Source organism: Cydia pomonella, chromosome 15, assembly GCF_033807575.1.
Source record: "Cydia pomonella isolate Wapato2018A chromosome 15, ilCydPomo1, whole genome shotgun sequence".
NCBI classification, from domain to species: Eukaryota; Metazoa; Arthropoda; class Insecta; order Lepidoptera; family Tortricidae; genus Cydia; species Cydia pomonella.
The window spans coordinates 2,619,584-2,636,998 of NC_084717.1; the positions used below are offsets into that span (position 1 = coordinate 2,619,584).

Here is a 17,415-nt window from a genome sequence, read left to right on the forward strand (position 1 = left end):
AACCACAAAACTAAACGCATATTCACACACTGGCTTGATCCACGCACATAAATCCATTAAATCCCTGCGCTAGACCGGATGCGTGTACGACTGCGCGCCGACTGGCTTTGTCTATAGGCTGGGGAGCGGCGGGAGAATCTCGACGTCATCCGATAAAAAGTTTAAGAGGGTTATAGAAATCAAACAAGTCACTGTCTATTTGATTATGATCTTTGCTATGACCATATTTTAGTATTACATGGGGTGAACGGTCACAGAAAACAATATTATATACCTATTCCGTTTGTTAAACTCTTAGGTCAATTTGAAAGTACGCTTTCCAAAAATATTTGAATGATATTGGAATCATACAAATATCGCTCAGTTATTTAGCTGTCATCCGCGCGGGCGTCTCGCTCGCACGAATACTTGGAAGGACGAGTCTGTGCTAAATGAACGCGCGAATGACAGCTAACTGATGTGATTCCAATATCATTATATTATCGGTTTAATGTCAGATGCACGTTCGAATTGGCCTATATGTTTGAAAATTCAGCTATGCGTTGTACTCCATATTTGCAAAAGGTAGGTAGAGTCAAACCAATATAAGTTTGCAGCGATAGCCCAGACGGTGCACGGGTGAAATTATGACGTTTACTTGACATTTGCATCGTCTGGGCTATCAAAACCGCTGCCGACTTATCTTGGTCTGAAAATATATAATTTTATCAGTCAGTTACACATAAATGTATATTCTCATTTAGGTAAGCCGAAAGTTGACAATGAGCTTATAGACAGCAAACATTTAAAAATTAAAAAGTATCATATTGGTTATGGCGTAACTTAGTGTGTATTCGATGACTTGGGGTTACTTGTAACCTGCAGGTGTACTATAAAAGGTGCGGACTTGCAATGTAGTATATGTCTGGCGTATCTAAGTTAATTATGGCCTTAATAATTATTATGTACATAAAGATTTGAGAAAAGCAAGGGTTTATCCCTTTAAGGCAACGATCTCAAAAAAGACCACCCATAACATAATCATTTTTTTTTCTTATACAGAATATTTAGTATTTTTTCAGTCTTGACCGTTAAATGGTTATTGCGATAAAAAAAGTAAATACGTACTTATTCTTCTTTCGGTATACTGGCAAAAAGAGGGCTTACATTATTTTGCGTCCACCTTAAACAGACAGCTTCTTGGATGGCAAGTGGTGACAGCTTCTTGGATGTGGCATTGGCATCGAGTTCTCTTTTACCACACTAAAGTCAATGTAGAAACTAAGTTCTTTATCCAAGTCTAGTTTTAGTTATTAGATCTGTTTTCTAAGATGATAGCTGATGCCAAGAGAAGCGTCGGTCGGCCTATGTTACGGCATAAGGACTGCGCCAAGCGAGACATGCACGCCTTCAACATCCCTGTTCATAAATGGGAGGAGCTTGCCGAGGACAGAGATAAGTGGCGCAAACTGGTGTTCGACGGACGTAAAATCCATGATGAGGCTTGGTTTAAGACACTTGCTAGTAAGCGAGCCAAGCGTCATCAGCCCGACACCTGTTCACACCTGGACACACTACACCTGCCTGGCTTGTGGGCGTGTTTGCCGCTCCCGTATTGGCCTACACAGCCATGAAAAGCGCTGCCGCCCTACCTGACACTGTTTGAATAGTCTGTAATAGACTCAAAGGCCAATGATGATACTGATCTGTTAGTGTCAAATGTGATGTTTTTGGTAGAAGAAATGTCCTTTTTGATATTGACAGATCAGTATCATATTAGAAACAGATCTAACAACTAACTAGAGTTGGCCTATAAGTACATATCGTCTATTTATAGCGATGATCGTAGAAAGTATAGCAAAGCCGGCGTGTACGTATCATTCACGCCTCATCGTGCGATTGGAGCCGCTTTGCTTTCGCGCGTGCATCGTTCGTTCATTCGTCACTGCATCCATTTCTGTTACAGTTTAATCTTATCTAAAATTTGGAAGAGAATAACAGCAGATTGAAAAATATTTTTGAGGCATATTTATGTTAAAGATCAGTTCAAATAATTTCAATTCATAATAAAAAGTTCAGGATATTGTCTTTATTTTATTTTTTATTTATTTTATTTATTTGGAGATCCAACAGCTGTGACATTAACATAGAAAAATATAGTAGATACAGGAAGCCAATTATAGGAACTCACAGGTAGTGACATAATACTAAACTAAGATTACGCACTATTGCAACCACATATGTGAACAAAGCGAATACAAATGATACTTAATAAGGATAATGTGGGAGTTCAAAATACTAATTAACTTACTAACATAATGAGGTCAAGGTCTTAATGCAAGTACTTTAATAAATAAAGGCTGGATGGCTGGCGCAATGCCTGTCCGCAAAGGCTGTTCATCACAATTCAATGCGGCAACGCAGTAAGTGTTATGGGCATCTTGCACCGGGGGTTAAGCGGGAAGGCCTCTTCCAGTAGATTTATAATGCGTGTTCAATTTTTTCATGTATTTAGGGTTCTTAGATAAATTCGTTTTATTCATAGATATTTTTAGTTGATGAGTAATTTGTATGTTTATTATATTGTTATTTCTGCATGTGCAATTATTGAGAGATATTGCAGCTAGAATATCTTTAGTGAAATAACGTATTTAGTAAATAAATGTTAAATGACATTACCACAAAAATGGACTAAGCTAAACAGTAAGATCAATAAGGTTTGTGTCAACTTAAGTACTTAAATTTATATTACCTATAGAAAACACCTATGAGTCAGGAACGTCCTGATCACACAAATAAAACGCCTTATTGGATTTGAACCCCATTGGCTTCATAGGAGGGGTTACTATCAACTAGACAAGATAAGTCATAATTTTTTAGAGATGAAATTTTAAAATATACGCAGAAGTAGGTAAATATGTAGTTTTAAACCCAAAACGTCCCAGACCATTTCAATCGTGACAAGCAATCATTATTGTAACTGAAGCGTGGCATACTGAGGTGAAATGCAAATTATCGATAGCGTCGAGAAAGCGAGACTGATGGTACTATATCGTCTATCGACAGGTGTCTCATATACAAATCGAAATGGAAATTTTCTTTACAAGGTATAAGTAGGATGTAACCAATTTAGAAATTTTGCCAAGAATAAAGAAAAAAATGGAAACTTAGAAAACAGTAAAGAGGAGAAAAATTTCATAGTTTGGACATATCAATCGTAACAATAAATATCAAAGAACAGAAAGCAAAATAGAGGGCAAAAGAAGTAGAGGAAGAAGGCAGCTAGCCTGGATGGATAATATTAAAAGCTGGACTCAGATTAATGACGCTTCCAACCTGAGCAGAATGGCACAAGATAGGAATAAGTTCTGACAGATGGTCGCCGACGTCAAATAAGGACATGGTACAACAAGATGAACAAGAAGAAGATAATTAGGATAAGAAATGTAAGAAGTTCCTATCTGAAACTTCATTTACACTGCCTAACGAGTTGCCCGCATTTCCAAAACAAAGTTAGTGAATCGAGAGACCCAGTAAAATTCACAATGAATGCTGCAGCGAACAGTTAATTAAAAAGAGTTTCTGATTTCTGATGTAGGTAGTTTTGACTTCTATTTAATTATGGGTTTCAGTGTCTTGGAACTCTTACGAACCTAAATCTATGTATAATATAGATTTACCACTCAAGAACAAAAGATTCAATGGAGCCACGCTGTTCTGTTGCCTTAATAATATTTGGTTTTGAGTTTGCTTTCGTATGTCCGGGTGTTTTCCTCTGCAGGTCGCAATTCTTTACCGATTCTCGTGAAAAGGTGCCCAGGTGTGAGAATGTGTGTGTGAGTGGTGAAATTTTGTTCCCAGATTCTATGATTAAATAATTTTTTTCGTCAATTTAGTTTTTGGCAATTTTTCAAAATGCGGAAGTTGGCATAAAGGACTTAAACGCCAATAGCTTCTGTGGCTGTTAAACTTGAGATCACTGTGCAAAGGATTCAACGAACTGTATATAAGTATTTTTCTGTTTTACATTTTCTAAGCTAAGTTCTACAGCTCACAGAGCATCTAGTTTAAAATGTTTGTACCTACTTGTAATATTGAATTGTCCTTGTTGTCTATATTCAAATTTATATATATAAATATAGCCCAAAAACTACGTAAATTCGTCGCAACGAGGCTGCACCCGTTACCTATCACCGTTGGTTCTACGTACGCTAACTAACCGCCGAGGTGCTGTTGTGAATTTTTATGGACCTTTGTGTCGACTCCAGTACTAACAGCAACACTATTTATCCAGACCAGTGTTATGTGTACGGTACGATGCTTGATTTATATAAATAATCCTTATTAATTTAGTCTTTATGTTGTATCTTCTTGCTGTTTAACTTTTTCCTAATTAACCATTATTTTATTCTATGTCTTCTTGTCTGTTATCTCTCGTGACTCTTCTCACTTGACGGTCTTATTGGAAGATCAGCGTTGGAAGCCACCAGCAACATGTTTAGATGAGGCCATTTCGTGGCACTCTATACTTTCTGTTTTTGTTATATTATGTGATTTGTCTTGTTTGTGTTTACGAATAAAATAATTCTATTATATTCTTTTGAACTTTATTTCTTTGCAATAAGGGTTATGTATTGTCAGGTTTCAGTGTGCATGATGGTATCTACCAACCGTCTATGTAAAGCCCCGTGGTTACAGGCAACCGAACCGAAAAAAAAGCTTAACACCCCTAAATACATATTTGTATGCTGACTTTATCAAAACTAGAAAATACAAAAGGCAGCATGCATTTAGGAATTCAGGTAATATATCGGATGATTATATTTTTGCGCACTTATTGTTCTGTACTTCTGTTTTTGTTGCCTGTACATGTTTGTGATTGTCACGAATAAATGCCTTTTGTATTTTATATATATATATATATATATTTTTATATTTTGGAATAAGTATAAGTACCGTTAAAATAGTATATTTATTCTGAATTAAATATTTCAAATGACTAATTCTGTTTATAGTCGCAATTTTGAACGTTGTCAAGCAATCTTCAAATCTGTGACTGAAACGTTAGTCAAATAAAGACTACATTTTCAAAATGGGAACGCACCCGAGCCCTGCGCGGGCGCCGTGACGGTCTTCGCGACCAACGCGCGTGACGAAGCCGGGTTCCTTGCCCTGCTAATGCAGGTGTGTAGACAGGTCACTACAATACGTTACATAGGTGCGCTTTTGTAACTGCTATGTAATAATAGCAGTTTAAGCAACTGATAAATAATGAGGGAAACACTTGTGTTTAAAGACATAATTATGAAGAATTTCATTTAATACGTTTTCTACGACAGCGAAATAATATAATTTTAATATTGGTGGAAGATTACATGTGACAGGACATGATAACATGTCGTATGCCTTCTTTTCAAAATATAAAAAAAACTGTGGTATAAAGTCGTATGAAAATCTGAACGGATTCTGAACGGTAATGGTAGGTAGGGGAGCCCAAGGGGGGATTTCTGTACTTACTCGAGTATGTCAGAACAGGTATAAGTGGCATGTACTTCTTAATCACTTTTAGCCATCTATGTTGATCAGCGGCGGTAGCATGGTCGCATTTTATCACTTGTCATATCATATCATTTATTCCATTGAAATCATGTTCCTTTGTACATCTATATCATGCGTCACTTTCGCACTTTCATACTGGTTAGAACGTGACAGGCATGATGACAGATGATAAAATACCGACCATCTTAGCCTTACAGTAGGGCTAAGATAGTCGGCTCTTTATCATTTGTCACGTTCTAACATGCATGCAAGCACGAAAGTGACGGGCATAGTGACAAGTGATAAAAATTAAACCATGCTGCCACCGCATTTTGTTGTTGGGAAGTGTGAGTAGACATCTGATCTAATGTAACCAACTCAGAAACTCAGAACCTAGTAGCATAATTAAGTAAACACAGTTTAATAACTCATTAAAATCCCGTCCCGTTGCTGGTAACCCGGTCTAGGGTAACGGTTGCAACAGTGACACGGGGCTCAATGGGGCCTCGGAACTGCAATGTCAGCGTTACAATAGATAATGCTGCAGTTTTTTGCCTTGGAGGTGGCCGCCATTGCTAGATTTTCTAAGAATTTTCTTTCAACCAGTCTAGATGCAGAAAACATTTTACTGAATAGTTTTATTTAGTCACCTGCAATAATTTACGGGCTGAATATGTAGGTCATACTTAGCAACTTTTACTACGGGAGTCGGGACCGACCCCGAAAACGTGAAAAAAGTTTTTGCTCTCCCATAGAAAATGTCAAGGTCAGACAGCCAAAATGTATGAAACAGACAATTTTTTTCGCGATTTCGGAATTGGTCCCAGTAGTATAAGTTGCTCATTATGACCTATATATTCAAACCGTAAACTCATGCAGGTGAATAAATAAACACCATGTATTAACCTTTACAATCTACAAGAGAAATAAACAATTATTATTATTTAACAAATTAATCGTTATCGCACTCGAAATAATAAAATATAAATACGGGAACCATCACTGATAAAATGTGAGTGTCAATAACATCAATCATAAAATGACTAGAATAATCATTCCGAATGAAGAGCAGAATATGACATAAATAAACCACAGAAATAAATGCTTACTCATACATAATAACCCACCTAAAAGCTAGTACCTACGAGTACACTGCTAGTGTTTTCTTGATATCACTGCAGTTGGAGAGTTTACTTCCATATTATGGCTCCTCTACACGATGGGCCATCATACTGGCCCACTAAGATGGGCCAGCGTGTACTAAGGGTAGTGGTTTCGGATGCCTTATGGCGATGGGATGGCCACGGTGTTGGTTTTTCGTCTGCACATCAAAGGTGGCCAGCGATGGTGCGTACGCATCTTCACTTGACCAATTTCATAGTGCGTGCTGTCAAACATCGCATGGCCATCGTATCTAGAGGAGCCATCACCATCGTATTCCTATGGCCATCTGGCTGGGTCAGCGCTGGGCCATCGTGGGTGCGTAGAGGAGCACAGAGGAGCACATCGTGTAGACATAAATTCTAATGTTTCTTTCGAACTACCGGTCAATCTACTTCTCTATTTTTATTGTGGTATACTGAGTGTCAATGTGTCGTCGAAACTGGCTTAAAAGTGCTATATCACCATCGCACTCAAAACAATACTCGTAACAGACCAATGGTAGATCTTATATAGTTACAATAAGGTGTACAATTAGCTAGATAACTCTGTTGGTGATGGTACCGTCAGCATCAAAAGTATCAAACTACGCGTCAAAAGTATTTACCATTCTTCACAGGAGCCCGCGAAAACCGAAATTCGCAAATTGCGGGAATCTTTTGTTTTTCTCTCAGTAAGACATAATTAGAGTGACAGAGAAAAATGTCCGCAATTGACGAACTTCGATTTTCGCGATTATAGCCCAGAGGGCCTACCGCGAACCACGTTCGACGTGTGACCTCTCTGTCACAATTGTAAATTCGTACGTAAGTGTGACAGGGAGGCCTAGTGGGTAGTGACTCTGCCTGTGAAGCTGATGGTCCCCCAGCTTCACAGGCAGAGTCACTACCCACTAGGCCAGACCGGATGTCAAATGATTATTGGTTCATAAATTAAAGTAGGTAAATTGTTGTGATTCATGTTTTTCATAATTTTGTAGCAGAAAAAGAGTTGAATAAAGACTTTTTATCTAAACCTGCTGATAGTAGATTTTTTGAGGATTAGAAGTTTTGGTTTGACACTAATGTTTAAAGCGAAGCCATTAAAATGATAGTTTATTTTTCAAGTAGGCGTATTACTAATGCGCTTATGAACGTCAAATAAAGCTACGGCGGCTCTAACCCTACACCTCTGCCCGAGAAGATTTAGATCCCTCTTCAATTATAGGTTCCTCCATCATTCAGTATCATCAAATTAAAACTATGCTTCCTTTTACAGTAAAAAATAGCGTTCGTAAGCGACCTTTTGATGGAATGCTCCTAAATCTAACTCGATGCTGCTCCAGTAACCTCAATATTACTTCTCCGGGGAACTCCTACTGACTAGTAATTTCGACATCAATTCAACGAACCTAAAGTACATATTAAATAAAAAGCTATTATTCGACATCCGGCACTATAACAGAACTGTGTTAAGCTACTCATACTATCGTCGGGAGAAACTCCGTTATTTGCTATCTGCTCCAGATATCGCAAAACTTGCAATTTGTGTTTCCGTCACTGCACAAGCTGCACAACTGGACGGCAAATGTCCTACTCAAGTTAGACGTTAGACATTTTCGTATTGTCGCTGTCTGTACCCCTAGTGTAACTTTGATCGACATCATAACGTGACGAACGCGTTTGCGTTAAGTCTCATTTTGTATAGGATTTTGAGGTTCCAAAACGTCCCGCTTGGCGCGCTCTTTCGAAATCCAATACAAAATGAGACTAAACGCAAACGCGTACGTCACGTTTGGAAATCGAATTTATTTACACTAGGGGTACTGTTGTTATTGCAAAACTAGCGCAAGTAGTGGATATCAAGTTTGATTTGTTACACACAAATATTCTGTACCCCTAGTGTAAATATTTTCGACAGCGAACCGTTACGTACGCGTTTGCGTTAAGTGTCATTTTCTATGAGATTTTTGACTTTCCAAAACGTCCCGCTTGGCGCGCTGTTCAAAAACCCATACAAAATGAGACTTAACGCAAACGCGTACGTCACGTTTCGCTATCGACTAAATTTACACTAGGGGCACTGAACGTTTTTTTTACCAAGCAGAAGCGTCTGCAAACGTTACTACAAATTTTCCAATACTATGATCTATCTTTTCTCTAATCGTTGATACCAGTAACATAATACATGGTATGTTACTAAGAGAGTTGCATAAAAGTATGAAGTTACATCGACAATGGTCTGCGAGTATCCTCACCTCCTTAGGTACTTTTTCATTCTAGCAATTCAGTTCGTGGTTTATTTATATCTCTTTCCTCAACAAGTAAAAATGAAAATGTCACGACCACGTTCCGTAATAACATGCCACGGGGCGAATTCCCGGCGCTTGCAAAATAAGAACCTTTGAGTTTTAGTTCCCTAAAATCGGCAGGCATATCAAGTATTGTGACTAACTCTTCCATTTAAGTAGGATAGAAAATAAATACAACGCTTTGGCATTAACAATAACATAAGTATATTTTAAGGTCTATTGGCTAAACCAATGCTTAAGCGCCTCGCCATCACCATTCTTGCTAAATAACTAGGAAATTTGAGTTGATGATCTTAAAGGTCGACAGATACTATCTCGTCTTTTGACTTAATTTTTTATCTAAGTAAGAATAGAACATTGTGTGTGTGTGTGTGTACAATGGGCTGTGCTCTGAAGAATTGTTATACATGATGCCCACGGCCACTTTCTATCACCGCACCGCTCGCCATCGGCAGGCTGTTCATCCTCCCTAGAACCTAAATGGTCGCATACGTGGAATGAGCTCCCTTCCGAGGCTTTCCCGAGGGTCCACAGTATAGGGTTCTTCAAAAAAGGAGTGTACAGGTTTTTAAAGGGTCGGCAACGCGCATGTAACACCTGTGGAGTTGCAGGCGTCCAAAGGCTGCGGTTCCTGCTTACCATCAGGCAGACCGCATGCTTGTTTGCCACCATCGTGGTATAAAAAAAGAACTAAACAGGTACTTACATCGGCATGAGTCCAAGCGGCAAGCGCCTTTGGAGGCGTGTCGGGCGCCACGGCACCGAGGCGCCCTCGCCTTCTTTCTTGTTGAAGTATTGGCACCTTCGAGTTCTTATCGCCGGATGACAGGATCACTTCTCGTTCGATCTGTTGAAAACAATCAACAAAATCAGTACAACGAGGCAACAAATGCGGCTTGATCGCAATACGGATACGGAGGCCAATTCTAATGTACCTACATATCAATGTCAAAATGATATCGAAATGATGTTATTGGGCATCCGAGACGCACAGGCGAATGATGACAAAGAGACATCAGATAAATTTCGCAGTATGGTCTGGATTATCAGATTATTGTCTATCTGTGGGCATCGTAATGGCTAATAATTAGTCCTAGGGTTCCTCGAGATCAGGGATGTCACAAATGTCGCATTCTTCACATTCGTGAATGCGAATCAGAATGTCCAGAATGCGGATGTCCGAATGCGAATACGAATGGCAGGGAATATACAGTTGTTATCATTTCTAATTAGAAAATATATGTTAGAAAATAAAACATATTGTTACCTTAGAACGGGATGTTATAATGTCTTGAAAAATGCTGTTGGTCAAAGTCGAAATGCATTACTTAAAATTTGTTTGCGCGCACTGCCCAGACGCGAGTCGACGAGACAGGACACGATCTGCGCACATTTGCATTCGCAAAACATTCACTTCATTTAATGCGAATGCGAATGTCGACGCGAATGTTTAAAATGATGCGAATATTTGTATAAACGAATGCGAATATTCGTACTCCCTAGTAGAGTGAGCCTACTCGAGATAATAAAAACAGTCTAGATTCAACTGAGTCACAATGTAATTGCACAAAAGCCAATAAACAACATACAACGTCATTTTCAGAAATCTCTAATCAAAATCACTAATTAGGCAATTAATATTCCGCAATAAATGTGTACACATGTCAAGAGGCAATAGATAGAAACTGTCGCTCGGCACAGCTCGCGATGCAGCACTTGAGATTATGTGACGTCATCAGACTTGACTATTTGTGCAACATAAATATTATTTTGATATCAAAATATAAATTTGAATTAGCCTCGCAGACTAATGTGAGTCATCGAACTTTACCGAATATTTCGGCCAAACCAAGCACGTGTACCGTAACGTTAGAACGTATCGACAGGTACGGCAGGTACCGGTACCGTCAAAGCGCGAACAATGATCACTTTCACTGCGCGAGAGCAGAGAAACCGCGGCGTGTGTGTAATTACCAGCAGATTAAAATTATACGTGACAGAGGTCGTTTTAAGCCCAGTGCCCGTACTATGAGTCCCTGACAATGTCAAAACTGACATATACTAAAGAATTTTAGTATTTTATGTTTTTTTTTATCATAGTTTTTTTTTGTGTAATTTGACATTTAGAGACAGTATACATCTCATAAAGTATTTATTATTTCATCGATTCCATATTTGTAATTGTTTTTTTTTTATAATTATTTGTTTGTAAAAATGGACATGTAAAAGTGCCCCTGTGGCCTATTTGCTGAATAAATGTTTGATATTTGATATTTGACACGCTAGCGAGAACGTAATTTACTTTCTATGCATCTCTCTTGCACTGATATGCGAGTACGAGCGAGTTGCATAGAAAGTAAGTACGTTCTCGATAGCGTTTATGTGAGTGCCGAACTGGTGGTAGCCACACAGATCGTTAAAAATAGCCCGCCTTGTAAATTGCCAAATAAAGTGATAGCTTGTAATAAGCCAAATAAACAGGTACTATCTATTTATTGATTACATTAAATCTTTAAAGTACAAAACATTCGTGCTTTGATTTCGAAAGCTAATGTAGATCGTGCTGGTAAAGCCGGCTACTCACACACCTGCCGCAGGGTCAATATTAGAATTGAATCCCTAATTGCCTCCTTATTCGTGATGTGTATAGGCAAGCAGGGGCATTTTAAATTTAAAATAGCATCTAAACTACCATCTGACGAAGTATCAGCCGGGAGGCGATGACTGACGATATATGCTCCTGGCCCGGTCTATAAATAGTGGTAGTATAAATCTATTATTCCAAGTTATTCTGACTTCTCTAGTAAAGTCGTTGAAGCCAAGAACAAGTTACTGCCGTCCTATCACTAAAACCTATCTAACCCACAAATTATAGTTTTGAGATATGAGCAAAAAACGTTCAAACCCATATCTCTAGAAAATGTGTACATTTCTTCCGGATTTCTTTTGTGCAAAAATTAAAACTAAATTTATCCTTACTTTATTTGAAAACCATTTCCTCAAATATTATATTATTAATTAGAAAATCACAATTTTGTGTTTTAGTGTTGCAAATAATTACTAAAATATGTGCGATATTACTCCTAAAATACCGTTAAGTATACCTTAACCGTTGTTTAGAATTGAATAACATATAAAAAATAACTAAAATAACGGCCAAGTCAATTTACGTGTTTATAGTATCGTAATTGTGAATTGTGTAATAAACAAAACATAGCTTAATAACCGCAAAGGTACTGAACAATTTTATAGTATTTTATCTGTTAAAATATTACCTAGAAAACATTTGTAATAAACACGTTATTGGACTGTAACCATTTTTTAGCTATGTAATGACTATACATATTGAAGTAATTTGTATGCATTCCTATACTAAAAGCCCGTTAAATGACGAACTAGTAATGCTCACTAGGTTTAAGTCTTGGAAATATTCACAAAAAAAGGTTTATTGTATTAACAAAATCATGTTAACATGCGTTATACTACTAAGTTTTAAGAGAAATTCAATATGTTAAATCACATCTCTATCGTATATGTATTTATTCGCATGCAAAAATAAAACCAAAAACTTAAAAAATACTGACAAATCAGTCGTCAACTTTTTAAAATTTTAAAAACGCAAAGTGTGTCAGTCTCAAAAATGTGTTAAATTTTATATAAAAAAATGTACGTGAAGAAGTAGATTACTAACCATTGTAAAGTGCCTGATCCATGTAAGGCCCAGTGTCTAATGAAGCCCACTTTTGAAAATGAGCCCCCCCGCGCTTTAATTGCCAGTTCAAAAACCTAGTAAGGCTAAATGACTACACTAAAACCTATCATTTCTCAGATCCCTACTAGTTTTTTATACGGAATTTGTGACTTCGTGAGTTTTACTACGGTAAAAGGTAAGTTAACATACTACTTACTGGGTTTAGAGGCATAGAAATCTGTAGTAATCATAATAATTGTGCCGATTTTGGAGCAGGTGTCTCTGTAATCGGGTGAGTACTTACGAGATGGATACAAATAATATAAAAAACGAATTTCCAATAATTAGTTACCCACCTTACCTAGTAGGTTTTTATATAGGGCAGCCAAAATCAGCCTTTAACACCCTTCGCATAAAAATAAAGCATTAATCTCATACAATATGCGGAGATGATCAGAGGTTTCACTTTCATAATTCCGTTGAATTTGGGGACCCGCTAAAGTGTGGTAGTTTCTTAAGTTACTTGGAGTTAGTAAATATTACAAAGCTCAATTAATACCTTTTTTGATTTCGACTGCATTAATCTGCACTTCTTTTCTTCTGATTTTTTTCTCGTTAAGTAGAAAAATCTAAAACTTCCCTTCTAATGCATCTACTTAACTTTTTTTAATGTTCGTCTCGTCTAAGGCCGTTGGAAAAGACGATGCGAGCCAAAACATGATCCTCCCTCTAATTGACCTTATTGATCATATCATCATATGTATCCTCGATAGCTCTATTCTTCTTATATTTTCCAGTCGCTTTGGTAAGATGCCGTTAGAAAGTCCAATTCCTTCTCCTTCTCAAACTACCGCTCTATTTATTTCCATTTATTTGTTTCCTCTCTTAAGTTCTTGTGTGTCTTTTGTACATAAACAGATTACCGTTTTGAACAGACATGCGCTCACGAACCTATATTAACCCGGTTATCCTACTCGGCACAGTACAATTATCGCTCTTGTAAAAATACTGCAGATATGGTATATCACGGTGTTATCATTCTTGGATTTCGGTAATGCTTTCAACACGGGTGACTTCGACATCTTAGTAGGCATATTCCGTTCTCTTAATGTATCTCCTGTGACAGTGAACTAGTTTCATAGTTATTAAGTAGGGCGTCAACAGAGGTGGATTGCTCTTAATCTTCATTGTGCCTGCACAGGACGGGGCAGCGTGTTGTCTCCTGTTTCATTTCCTTACTTTATATACTCTAACACGTTATATTTCCTTCTTCTACCACTTTAAACATACTGTCAAGGCTCTTTTACTCATCTACCATAGACAATCTGCACCATGCATATGAACACTAATTTAGAAAGAATTTTGATTTGGACTATCACGTTACGGTCTCAAGGTAAATCCACTGAAATTTAAGTTATAGTGATAGGTACCTAGGTCAAAGTGTTCTGCCAAGACTGATTTTAGTACCCTACCTGCCATTATTTTTAACGGTACCTATTTAGATTTCCTACTCTCCCCAGGTCTCTTAAATCTCGCTGTTTCTCTATCATGGATACCTCAGATGAGCGAGTTTAGAAGGATTTTTTTTTGATATTTATAAAAGCATCACTCCGCATAGTTCGAAACATTACGCCACTAAGATTGCATTAGCTCAATCCCTCTTACTTACTATATTAGTTTATGCTGACACTTGCTACTTAGACCTTTGGAAGACCAACTCAATATGTTTAAGCAATTCCAGCAACTCTCTATTAAGTATATAGTTGCTTTTTAAATTAGATCATGTCTTCGTAGTGGCCATGTTCTCGCTACGTAGAAGTCCACTACCGATGTGAATTATCATTGGTTAATCGTTCACCATTTTTGTATGTAAATCGTAGCACTTACTTTCGGTTTTCGGTTTTTTTTTTATATAAGCATGCATCCATCAGTCACCGAGTAAAAAAGACAACTTACAGCGCACGGCGCATTGTTAAACTGTCTGCCTTGCGTAATAAAATTCAAGGGAATATGTTTTACACTTAGCGGGGTTTTAGCGTGGCATTGTTGGTTGGCTGTGTTTAACTGTTGTATTATTATTCTTTTTCTCAAACATAATTACCCGTTAAGCACACTAAATAGGTTTTAGTGATGTATTTGTTACATGAATCGCAATAAAAGTCTTTTACACAAACGGTTAAAGAACGTTAACCATGTTTAAGCATAGTAACTGTTTTTTTGTGTAGTATTTAATAAAAAAAATTGTACTTGATAAAACATATTAATCGTTTTTCCAAGTAAATGTGTTTTAGCTATGTATAACGTAAAAGATTAATTAAAATAAAAAACTGGCTAAGCGCTTTTATATTACTTATAGAAGAATAATGTAGGTTTGCGATTTTATAGTATTGAGAAGTATCAAATTATAATGCAGTTAGCGTGTTAGGTCGAGTCTGTATCTCCGTAACTACAACAGATAAAAATATGATTCCAAGACCAGTCGATAGAGAATTCTTTTCTCTTTTAGAATATTTGTCCAAATGAAAACTGGTATTATGCAGCTTTGAGCGGTTTTAGAGATAGGACGGCAGGTTACTAAAATCCCATCAACTATCACATTTCTACGTTCCAAGGTAATCTTAAAACATAAATTTTATCTAGAGTCAGTAACCGCAGATTACCTGTTAAAAAAGTTGTTCAAGAATTCACTAGTTTAACTTGATCCCTGGACTAGTAACAAGTATAAATATACAGAGATCAGACGTGTACTAGTAAAGATAAAATGTGACGGAAGGACAAACGATTTACTATGCATATACATGCACGTGAATGAAATGAGAAACCAATGGTTCTCGATGAGTCGATCGTTAGGTGAGCAGCCGGGGTTTTTTTGGGATTCTTAGATTATTTTGAAGTTATTGGGTGTTAAAATAACGTCCGTTGAATTTTGATGGTAATAATAATTCTGTTACTTGAATTTTCATGCCACGTTTGATGTTATGTTAGTATGTCGTTTTTAAATGAAAGCGTGTTTTCCATTGAATATTTATTATTATTGAAGCGTGTGGCGGTGGCTAGGTTAATCACATTGGTTTTATTGTTGACTTCAAGGTTCCCAAGATTGTCTTACTAATTTTAAGGTTCTAAATGTTGCCATTCCAAAAACAGATAAAATACTCACAGGAAACTTATTGGAGTGTGTATGGAGCGCGGCCGGCGCGGGAGCACCGGGCAGCGCCGCGTCCGGCGCCGGCGGCATCCTGTACGGCGGTACGTCTGCACCTGCAAAAAATACGTGTTATGAGTTTTTTGTGTGATAATAAACATTTAGAGCAATATTGGAGTCAAAACAATATTGGTAGCTGATTACCAGTTCGCCGGCCGATATCGATATCGGCCTGTCAGTTATTCGCGATTGTTAGCTTTTGCGAATAACTGACAGGCCGATATCGTCCGGCAAACTGGTAATCAGCTACCAATATTGTTTTGACTCCAATATTGCTCAGTGGGCCACTTAACAGCGTGCAACTTTCAATCCGGAGGCTGCGGGTTCAAATCCCGGCTCCTACCAATGAGTTTTTCGAAACTTATGTAGGTACGAAATATATTTTTTGATATTTACCAGTCAGCTTTCCGGAGAAGGAAAATACCGTGAGGAAACTGGACTAATCTCATGATTCTCATGGATTGATTGATTGATTGAATAAGAGTTTTGGACTAATCTCGTGGATTGATTGATTGAATAAAAGTTTCCCCTTCGGGGTTGGAAGGTCAGATGGCAGTGACTTTTGGAAAAATGAGTGCCTAGGTAGGTAGGTTAGTTGCCAAGCGGACTTCAGGCTCCCAAGCCGTGGCAAAAAGCCGGGACAACGCGAGGAAGATGATGATGATGGGAGTTAAACGCGTATGTAGGCAAGCTAGTCTGAATAAAATTTAACTTTGTTTTTACAAGAATTTTAGTATTTCATTTAAGGTACCATTAGGTACCAGAAGGGCTGGAAAATATATAATTGCCAGCAGAGTGTGATAAAAATTTAAAAGCTATTGAGTAAAATAGGTCACTTTGGAGGCCGACAACGTTCTGACCTTAAGACGAAAGTGGACGACCCGCGCGACATCGCCTTTTCATACAAACATAGTCCTCGTTTTCCTCTCTGGATATTAAATATTAAATAAATAAATATTATAGGGCATTGTTATGTTATGTACTTATGTACCTGTACCTATTGTACATTATGCAATAAACCTAATGTATTTCCTAGACCTAAGCCTGACATGTAACTTGGTGTTATGAATAAATTATTTGTATTTGTATTATTTGACATTATTACACAAATTGACTAAGTCCCACAGTAAGCTTAATAAGGCTTGTGTTGAGGGTACTTAGACAACGATATATATAATATATAAATATTTATAAATACTTAAATACATAGAAAACACCCATGACTCAGGAACAAATATCCATGCTTATCACACGAATAAATGCCCGTACCAGGATTTAAGCCCGGGACCATCGGCTTCGTAGGCAGGGTCACTACCCACTAGGCCAGATCGGTCGTCAAATAATAACATAATTGAATATATTTTGACATAATTTGTTGTATATCAAATCAACCACAGCTATGTCCCTACGTTTGATTTCTTCGAATTTCTAATTATTATAAGAGTTAGGTGCATTTAAAAATTTGTATAAAATCGGTTTGTCGATCCTAATTTTCATGATAATCAAAATTCGAAAAAAGTCAAACGTAGAAGCATAGCTATGGTTAAGGTA

General features: G+C 37.4%; 1 protein-coding gene across 3 annotated transcripts in view; it reads right to left on the reverse strand.

Moving 5' to 3' along the window:
- Positions 1 to 17,415, reverse strand: part of LOC133525572 (uncharacterized) — a 91,097-nt gene that overhangs the window by 19,851 nt on the left and 53,831 nt on the right. For all 3 annotated transcript variants that reach the window (XM_061861873.1, XM_061861874.1, XM_061861875.1), the window contains exons 2-3: positions 15,820 to 15,920; positions 9,675 to 9,815 (exon numbers count right to left, since the gene is read on the reverse strand). In XM_061861873.1, the coding sequence (XP_061717857.1) occupies positions 9,675 to 9,815; positions 15,820 to 15,920 (242 nt within the window). The remainder of the gene's footprint in view (positions 1 to 9,674; positions 9,816 to 15,819; positions 15,921 to 17,415) is intronic.